The sequence below is a fragment of the Melozone crissalis genome, unplaced genomic scaffold (genome assembly GCF_028551555.1).
Source record: "Melozone crissalis strain CALT ecotype California unplaced genomic scaffold, PUWL_Pcris_2 ptg000027l_1, whole genome shotgun sequence".
NCBI classification, from domain to species: domain Eukaryota; kingdom Metazoa; phylum Chordata; class Aves; order Passeriformes; family Passerellidae; genus Melozone; species Melozone crissalis.
In genome coordinates this window covers 38,375,583-38,385,473 of record NW_026535805.1, presented here as the reverse complement: position 1 = coordinate 38,385,473, position 9,891 = coordinate 38,375,583, and the positions used below count along the sequence as shown (strand labels likewise).

General features: G+C 38.3%; 1 protein-coding gene across 1 annotated transcript in view; it reads left to right on the top strand.

The window, feature by feature from the left end:
* The first annotated feature begins 6,497 nt into the window (after window positions 1–6,497).
* The window catches only part of ESR1 (estrogen receptor 1), a 103,234-nt gene continuing 99,840 nt past the window's right edge, over window positions 6,498–9,891 (top strand). Inside the window, 2 exon segments of the mRNA XM_054279812.1 lie at window positions 6,498–6,538; window positions 8,351–8,855. Of these exon segments, the coding sequence (XP_054135787.1) occupies window positions 8,428–8,855 (428 nt within the window). The 5' untranslated portion in view covers window positions 6,498–6,538; window positions 8,351–8,427.

The window sequence follows — 9,891 nt, the reverse complement described above, 5'->3', positions numbered from 1 at the left end:
GGACCTCTCAGTTGGAGGATTAGCTTCTAGGGAGGAAATGGGAATGTGTAAATGTTAGAACCAAATTTGGTGTATTTGAATACCATTACTGAAGAGAAATGAGTGAAGAAATTAGGTCATGTCATAAGATTGATTTTATCCTTCTTTCAGTTTTGGGGTTAGGCTCTACTTTCTATGTACTTGGACTCTCTGGTCACTTTACTGTACAGGTACCTGCATCCTATGTATGTGTGGAGAAACACTGACACAGGGGACTAATGACGCTTCAGAATGAGTCTTTTGGTGGAGATAGTCATCTCCCTCAAAAATGGAGACTGGTTTTGTTTTGTGGAAGCCACAAAAGATGGCTGATTATTTATTGCCAGTGCCTCAGTGAGTGTTCAAACATAGGTGTGCCATTGACCACTGAGAGCAGGTGGGTCCATTGCTAAGGCAATGGGCAGCAAAGATATTTTGGATAAGGACTGGAGTAGTTTACAGAAATACTGAGAACATACAGTGAGGCCAGTAGAATTTTTTCCTTCCTAACTCGTGAAATGTGTAAGATCTTGACATCAGGCATCTGTGGAAAATGGGGAAATAGGCCATCATCACCAAGGTAATTAATCTCTTCTGAGTGTTTTGGTGCAGATCCGTGTATTAGACACATAGAATAATGAAATAAATTGGAAGGGATATCAAGCTACCATCTAGGCCAAACCCCTGCTCAAAGAAGGCTTAAATCAGGCCACTCAGGGACTTACCCAGTTGAGTCTTGAACTCAATTGAGTCTCGTCCTCAAAGGAATTCCAGCATCTCTGGACAGCCTGTTCTATGTAAAATGTAAAAAGTCATACCTAATATCGATTCAGAATTTCCCATAGTCCATCTTATGTCCTGTTGCCCCTTGGACTGTTGCCATGCACCTCCAATGAGTGTTTGTCTCTGTATTTTCTCTGTATTCTGGGCTCAGATGGTTGTAGATAGCAGTAAGTTACTACTGAGTCTTTTTGCTTACAAGTTGAGAAGGCCCTGCTACCTGAGCCTGTCCTCATATATCCTGACCATATTGGGATGTCTGGAGCTTAGGAGGACTACAAGGATGTCATGAGGCTATGCAGAGAGGAAACTGGAGGAGCCAAAACCCAAGAAGAGTTTTATTTGTCTGCTCTGAGAATAAATGAGAATAAAAGATGTTTCTATAAATATGGCCTCCCCCGGCTGGCAACTGGCCACAAGTGCTGTTCCTCAGGATTCCATGTTGGTGCTGGTCTTCTTCAGCATCTTTGTTGTTGATCTGGACAAACTGGGTGCCCTCTCATTCTGTTTGCAGATGACACCAGGCTGGGTGGGAATGTTGATTTGCTTAAGGACAGGAAGGCTCAGCAGGGGAATCTGGACCCGTTCCTTTAATCTCATTAACAAAACTTGAGAGTTTTTTGAGAGATTCACCACATAAATGGATAAGCAGGTGTCTCATTTCTGATTGTGTTTGGGAGCTGAGGCATGAGAATATTTGATCATTTCGAAGATACCTCACCCTTAAGCCAATTGCAAGACATCCAGAAAATAGTTTTCTTGCTAGACTAATGCTAGTGATCATAGTGATCAGTCAGTCCATTCAATTTTTCTCTAAACGTGGGATACTAAGCTACCATTTTGCATTTCCCAGTTCATTCTGCTTTTTACATAAAGCTAGGTCTATTAGAAATGTTCTTTTAGGATGATGTGTTTGTTATTAAGCATGGAATGTTGCTTAATCCTAAATCAAGGCTTCATTGCCTTTCTACCAGTGAACATCCTTGCTCAAAATAGTTAACATTTTGTGTAGGAAAGCAGAGAAATGTTCTTTTTTGCTTTTGTCTTTCTGCATCCATGAAAGCATCTACTAACTCTTTGAAACATTAGTATTTGCTAATATCTTTTGAGTTTGTCCAGAGTACTCAGGTATTTTGGCCCATTTTACATATGTAGTAAGTAATTTATTCTGTATGAGTCAGGCAGAATTATTTCTTTATCCTCTCCCATCTTTGAGGCACAAAAAACTGAAAAAATTGCACAAACTACTTATATTACAGGATGTCTTCTACTCCTCAGAAAAGGGTATATTTTAGCATACTGTTTTCTAGTGCTGGATTGAAAAGGGAAATGGTGTCCCATTTAGTTTCAGGAAATTCAGTCTGTACATCTGGGGTCTGAAATTCAGTCCTGTAACTGACACAGTAATCTGCACTTAATCCCAGACTATTACTCTGCCCCCGAAGAGTAATGAAAGGGGAAAACCTTCTGTATTTATACTAGATCGGACTCTAGCATGTCATTCATTCTTTTGGTAAGTTTCGTGCCCAGTCGAGTCAGGGCTAAGATCTGAAAGAGGGGAGAGCAGGCTCAGCCAGGAAAGAGCTTTTAGGAATCTTAAGTCTTAAAAACTTGCAGTTTTTTCAAGGGTAGAAAAATTGGCCAAAGGTGGATGGATTGTCAGAGGAATAGCAAGAGCCGGTTCTGTGACACAGTGTTTCAGCTCCCTGCCAGATTCAAAGTTCCTGCTCCAAACTCCTTGTTTGCAGCAGCAAAAAGGTTATTTTTTTCAAAAAAAGAGTTTCTAGAAATCTCTAAGGAGGGAAAAGCAGATCATTTCCTTCCAACTGGCTCAGGTACTTCCAAATTATTATCACTGAGCTCATCACTGACATACAAAATTTCCAGCTGAATGGCTAAAATCTGAGAGTGTCATAAAAAGATGTAAACAAAGTCTTTACGCTTAAAATGTCAGAATACTTAACTGAAAAGATGTGCTGACATCCTAAACTAATATTTCTTGTGTTTGCACAGATAATTTCAGATGATGTAATAGGTCTTCCATACAAATTACAGGTAAAATTGAAGACATATTTAAATGCTTTAGATTTATAACCATATGTGTGGAATAATTGTATTCATCAGTTCCCCATTTGCAATAAGAACTATTTTGACCAATTTTTTTCAAAGCCTCTACTTGCATTTGACATGAGAAATGGGTTTTCCTTTTAACAGGAAAACCAACCTAAACCAAAAATTTAGATCTAGACTTTTGGTGCCATGGCTAGTTTTAGTGAGTTACTTGAGAGCAGGGGAAAAAAGAAGTATGCGTCTTTGTATCAACTTATAAAACTAAATGTTGAAAACTTCCACTAACAGCATGAAGCACTTATCTCTCTTTAGAGCCTAAGGGATTTTTAAGCATGCCTCATTTGCCTAGTGGTATCAAGAGCTTTAATTTTTTTGTATTTTTTCTTTCCCCAGAGAAGATTTATAAGGCAGTGGGGTAGATGGTGCTGTTCTCCAGCTGTCTGTCTTGAGGAGTTTCCTCACTGGACTAAACACAACATAATTTCTCTGTAATGTTACTGTGGAATCTTGGAAAAACATAATGTTCCTCCTGTTATGTACAATAGATTCTTCTTTAATTGCAGCAGCTAAAAAAAACTTCTATCTTTATAGCTGTGGAACCAAAGCAAAAAAGTTTATGGTCTTTCACTGTCAGCAGGTTTATGGAAAATTTATAGTATGTGCTCTGAGTTTATCATTTTTTGTTGCAATACTTACTAAAACTAGTGCTGAAAAATGCCTGTTTTAGAATAGAGTTTTTCTGTCTTTAAATTTTCCTATAAATTTAATAGCATTTGTGTATATTTATATATTTAATTTAGACATAGAAAAGTATATCTATATTTTGACTATATACTTTTGCATCCTATACTTCATATAGTATTTTTGGTTTATCTCCATTTCCCTCAAACTTCTGTTTTGTCTTGTCCAAAATGCAAAAACATGTCCAGGCTGCTACTTTTTCCTTTAATTTTTTTATTTAATCCTATATAATGAACTGATTTTGTTACCATTCTCTGACTACCTTTCAGAACTTGTAGTCAATAGAAAATTATTGATGTTAATGGCACTGAAAATTCTCAAACTTCCTTCCAGTTATTTGGAGAAGTTGAAATAATATCTTCTAAATTTTTAATTATCTGTTTTCTTTTTTCTGTTTCTGAGATCACTTCACTGGTTCCACAATATTTTCCATCAGTGGAAGAGGGCTACTTTTGGGGTTTTTTTAAGCTATATTTTAGTTTTGAAATGTTGGACCGATGATCCAGTTGAGCCAAACTGCAGTATGCATAGTCTGCTAACTTAATCTGACCACAGTTGTCATTTGTCAACAAATTAAAAAAAAAAAATAGATGCAAAGTATTCACCAGTTAATTAAAATAAACAGAATTTGCCTTTAGAAACATACCTACATATTTTTTCAGTTGTAACCACGGAGCAGCAGAAACATGATTTAGTTTTATTGTATCTGCACTTTATATTTTGTTAGTGTAATCAGAAGAAATTCCCCACTCTGGAAAATCTGAGTTGAGCACTGGAACTCCAGCCTATCTATAAAAGGAAAACAGACTGAAATTTTTAAAAGAGGAACACAGGATTTAATCAGTCACTTTCATTTATCTAAACTGTTAATTTCTCATTTCCATGAGAAGTGTAATGCCTGAGTCCTCACTGTTTCATCCCAACTAATTCTCGTTGAAAATCCCTCTGTATGAAGATGCAGTTTCTGCTTTGATCTTTGCTAACATGTCTGTAGTGCTCCTCAGTCACAGTGGACTAGTCCCTCCTACTTCTTCAGTATTCATTAAATGCTGTTTTCTTTCCTTCTTGTGCAGGAAGAAATCTGGATGGATCAAAGCCAAATTTTATTTGTATATTCCCAAACTTCAGAAATATAGCAAAACCCCCAATCTATATCTGATCTTGAGTTAGCAAATCTTTAGATTTTGTATAAGCAGTTCCTCTCTATTTTTATATATCTATGTATCTCCTGTAGTACATGCTCAGCAACTCCAAAGCAATATTAGACTTTGATTAAGGTGAAATACATAGGGCAGCTTGGCTGCAGCTGAATCCACAATAGTTGAGAAATTATTAGACCTGAGAATGTAGACTACCCCATTTTGAACACAACATCTGTCTAGCACTGGAGAGGAAGGTGCTGCAGCCAATTCATGTTTTTATTTACTCTCTCTTGTTACTTACTGCATGTAATTTAAAACAAAAAACCCAGAGTGAATGAGACAAGTCCTTCTGTATGAGATCTGCATAGTTTTAAAGGCATACGTGATGTGGGGTTTAGAAAAAGCAAGTTTTTGCATAAACGTTTTGCTGGAGAGCTCTAAATTCCATTGCTAGATCCTGTACCCGTTCCCATACTCTAATATTTCCATATTCTAGAGCATGTAAAATCTGAAATGTAACAGATCAGATTAAAGTGAGTCGTGAGGTAAGTCCTGACCTTTAAGCAAAAAATACCAGGTTTTAGAAATGTTGATCTCATTTTTTTGAGAGGCAAGTCCACAGGTGGGTGCACCCAGTGCCAACTCTGAAGCAGGGTGAAGTAGCAGTGTTTGTTACTTTAGAGCAAGCAGCACATTCTTTACTATGCAGGACAAGAAAGGAAGCAGCCCTCTAGTAACTTTTTGCAATTCAGAGTTTCATTATATCTAAAAGCCCATATATAGTAAGCAGAATCAGAGCCTGATTTTTTTTCAGTGTAGAAAAATCAAAAATTCAGCTTTTTCATGGGATTTGGCTTGACACACCCTCCACCTCACCCTTGCCCTTTCTTGCTGTCTTGCTTTTCTTCCACAGGAAAAGTAAGTCAGACATTGCAGGGTGCTGTCACAGAGGTTCTCAGCCAATCCCCAAGATCTTGTTTGTGGCACTCACTTTTTTTCCTCTCAAGATGTGTACAAGGCTGTGTGCTGCATGGATACTGCAGCCGTCTGCTGCTGAGCCCTTTCAGTGGGAGGGCTGTGGCTTGTGGAGAGCTGCTCATAGGGTCTCTAATTCAGATGGTACACAGTAGAAGTGATGGTGGTTCAAGTTAAGCCTACAGTATGTTTAATGCTCTTTACATCTGATGGAAATTTTAAATATTTCACTCCCTGGAAGCACACCACTTCCCAAAAATAATTAATGAGGTTTTTAAAAATTGCATGTAAGAAGCACAGGGCACACTCAGAAGTCAACTCTTTGTTTGCTTACTTTCTGATTTTTTGGTTCTGACTTTGTTTTTCTGTGTTTTCTTCCCTTCTGCGTAGCTATTACACTGGAAGATTTTATTTCATATCAATATATTAGACAGAGCATACATATTGGATAATGCTTCAGATAAAAATTCAAAGTCCGTTTTGTAGCACACTATAGAAGTAGATACTTTTTATGGCAGGTAGATTCACATTAATTCTCAGATTATGCAATTTAATAAGGGATGATGCCTTTTCTATGTATTTCAAAGCACAAAATGAAACGTGTCAGGGTGACTGGCTTAAACTTGTAGCTGCCATTCATTTTAGCCCGTGCAGCCTGGCTGCTGAGAGCTGTGCTTGCTTGCTGTTTTGTGAGTCTCTGCAGATGCACAGTCGCCCACTCTGAGAGCACATGCACAACACTATTTTTTTTTCCTCTCACACTGTCTGGCATACTTTCAGCACAACTCTTCGAAGACTTTCTGAACTGCTGGGTATGGTTGTCTGATTATTATTTTTTTAACTGGGAACATGTTTAGTCCAGTGTTATTTAAACAAGCTTATCTCTTTGATCAAAGTCTACAATCTGAAATTTGAACAGGGTAGGGAGGGTGGCTGGGTGGGTGAGGAAATATATCAAGTACATTGTTGTTCGTGTGCTGATGTCTCAGCTCTGTGCCTGCGAAGGTAAAAACATATATTGCTTCAGAATATTCTTGCAAATATAAAAAACTTTGCCTATTTTAGTAGGAGTTCTGAAAGCACTGTATTATTTCTAAAATAAAACCGGTTTGAGTAAACTTTTTTTGACACTTCTAGTGACCTACATATTCAGTTTTTCAGTTTCTTGGGTTTTTTGAAGGTTGAGCCAAATAACTGTGGAGTTGTTTAAGTATAGCATAGGCTTTGCTAGTATTCAAAGCACACTAGCTGGAGCCCATATATTAATGTATTTAGGGTTGACGTTAGCTCATTTCATTGACTGAACCACAGACCACAGCAATGAAGCTGGAGAGCTTGAAACAGTTTCTGGAGGTTTTCATTTAGCTCGTTCAGGAGAACTGGTTTGTGCAAAGTTAAAATTATATGGAATGAGATAGCAAGAAGAAGCATGCATGCCACACCTTTTCATTATGTTCTCTCTTTTCTTTTTTTTTTCTTTCTAAATATAACTTTGAGAGGCATGTCAGGTTTTTTTTTAAGCCAGTCATGTTTGATTATTTTAGATAACTTGATTTTTTTAGTTTGATTTCAAAATTCAAGTTTGCTAGGCTTTTGTTCACAAGACTACGAAAAAGAATTTCCTGTATTCAATTTATATATCATGCAATCAAACAACTATCTCCTAACTCTGACAAAATGTAAATGATGTCTATTTCATAATTTTACAGAATAAAAAGAAGGAAGCATAATTTACTAGGCTAGTCTAAAGCTTTTCCTTGCTTTTTAATGTTATTATACTGCTCTAGTAACTGCAAGTTGCTGTTGCTGATGAAAGTATATTATAAATCTTCTCTTCTGCATGGGTATCATGCACACTTTAATTTTATTAGCTGGCTTTATTGACTGGGTCTTGCTCCCTGCACACCCAGACACACAAACATGCACAGACACACAGAGAGACAGACACACAGACGCATGCTTGCACACAAACACACACACACACACACACACACACACTCTCACACACTCACACACACATACACACACACACACACACATTCTGCTTTGCCCTATCTCGGTTACAGCACAGTCCTGCCCAGGGTCAGTACAATGTACACATTACATATTTCTAGCAAACATGAAAATGAATCAAACAGGAGGAGCGATAAGCACAGATAGATTGGAGCCTGCTGAGGAAATAAAAGGCAGCAATCTGACTGACCACTGGACTAGTCTTCCTGGTTGGATTTGAGTGTTCTTTCCCTTTAGTGGCTGCAAAGCACTGTACCCTGAAGTGAAAAATGAAACGATCAGTAAGAATGAAGTAACATTTAGACGGACAATTCTTTGGTATAACTCCAAAACTAATTGTTTCTGAAGTGATGTTTAAACCAACGTCGGCACAAGGCAAGGGCTCCTGGCTCGCAGCCAGCACCTTGTAATGCATATTAGAGCAGATGAGGAGTTCCTAAAAGTTAGAGAGAGGGAGAGGGAGGGAAGAAGAGAGAGAGAATGTGCGTCTTCAGTGCTCACTCTGCATTTGTTTGTATCCTCCTCCTTGCCGAGATTAGAGGAATACCTGTGTAGTGCTGCTTTCTTATGATTTCTGCTGAGCCTCAGAATAGGTTCTGGTATTTTTTTAGGTGGACTGCCAGCTGCCGATCTCGCTGTTGACAGTAAAAGCAGATATGTTCCTTGCTCACTGCCATTAGTACTGACCATGACCCTTCACACCAAAACCTCTGGAGTTACCCTGCTGCACCAGATTCAAGGCACTGAACTGGAGACACTGAGCAGACCTCAGCTGAAGATTCCCCTGGAAAGATCGCTCAGCGACATGTACGTGGAGACCAACAAGACAGGAGTTTTTAACTACCCAGAAGGAGCCACCTATGATTTTGGTACTACGGCTCCCGTCTACAGCTCTACCACGCTCAGTTATGCCCCTACGTCTGAATCTTTTGGGTCCAGCAGTCTGGCAGGATTTCACTCCCTGAACAGTGTCCCGCCAAGCCCGGTGGTGTTCTTGCAAACGGCACCCCAGCTGTCGCCTTTCATCCATCATCACAGCCAACAGGTACCCTATTACCTTGAAAACGATCAGGGCAGCTTCGGGATGAGGGAAGCTGCTCCTCCAGCCTTCTACAGGTAAATGCTGATTTCTTTCTTATTTAAGCAGATGATCGGAGAAAATTAGAGTGTAGAAATCTGTTATGCCCTAATATTTGCTTTTTGTGCAAAGGAGCGTATGATTTAACTGAATCATCGATGATATCTAGATCGTAAGAAATAGCGTAGAATAAAACAAACTGTAATTCACAGCCCACTGTGACTGTAAGCTGTAAATTTTGAAAATCCGTGTAAAAAACCTATCAGATAATGAGTATAAATATTTCCTGGGAAAACATGAAATCATAATTGATTAAAGAATGGCAAATGACCTCAGTGTTGTAACGTATTATAATACTGTCTGAAGTAAACTAAAAAGACTGCCACCATCGCACATTTTTCAGTGTGAGTGGTTGTTTGTTCAGCTCTTAGATGGTAGTAAGAGTATTTTTCTCCTCTGTCTTCCTTTGCAGTATGAGAAGTGGCTTACATAGGAAGTTGTTCAGAAACACTATATCCTTCCTAATCAAAGTGTTAGAGTTGACTCAGTGACCATATTTCATTCAGCAACCATCTTCCTCAGCTATCCAAAGAGCTGTGTGCATATTAAGATGCATTTTTCATTGGAGGGTGATATATATTAACTGTAAACCTGGCAGGCTGCTTTTCAAAAGATAGGCTTGTTCAGCGGGATTTTTAATATTTTTGTCCCTCAGTAGAGGCTTGGTTCATGTTTTCTCTTTTTGGTCTGGCATAGAAAGACTAAAGTATTCTTGAAAGGGGGAAATAAATTTCCGTGGTTTAGATATTTATTGTCAATTGTGGAAAACATTACATCTTTTCTTGAAGTAAGTGACAGAAATGAATAGAATCGTGGCTTCTAAAAAGAAAATCATACATACCTATACCCACGCTGTTAGCGTTTTGTGCAGTGTTTATAGCATAGTTTTGCAACAGCTTATTATATTAGGCTTCAGTTAATTAAAGTGAACAGATGTGTTTTTTATTCTGAACTCTGTCATTCTCTGTTGATTTGAGAGATACAGGTAAGTTTGTTAGAAGTGTAACAACTCTG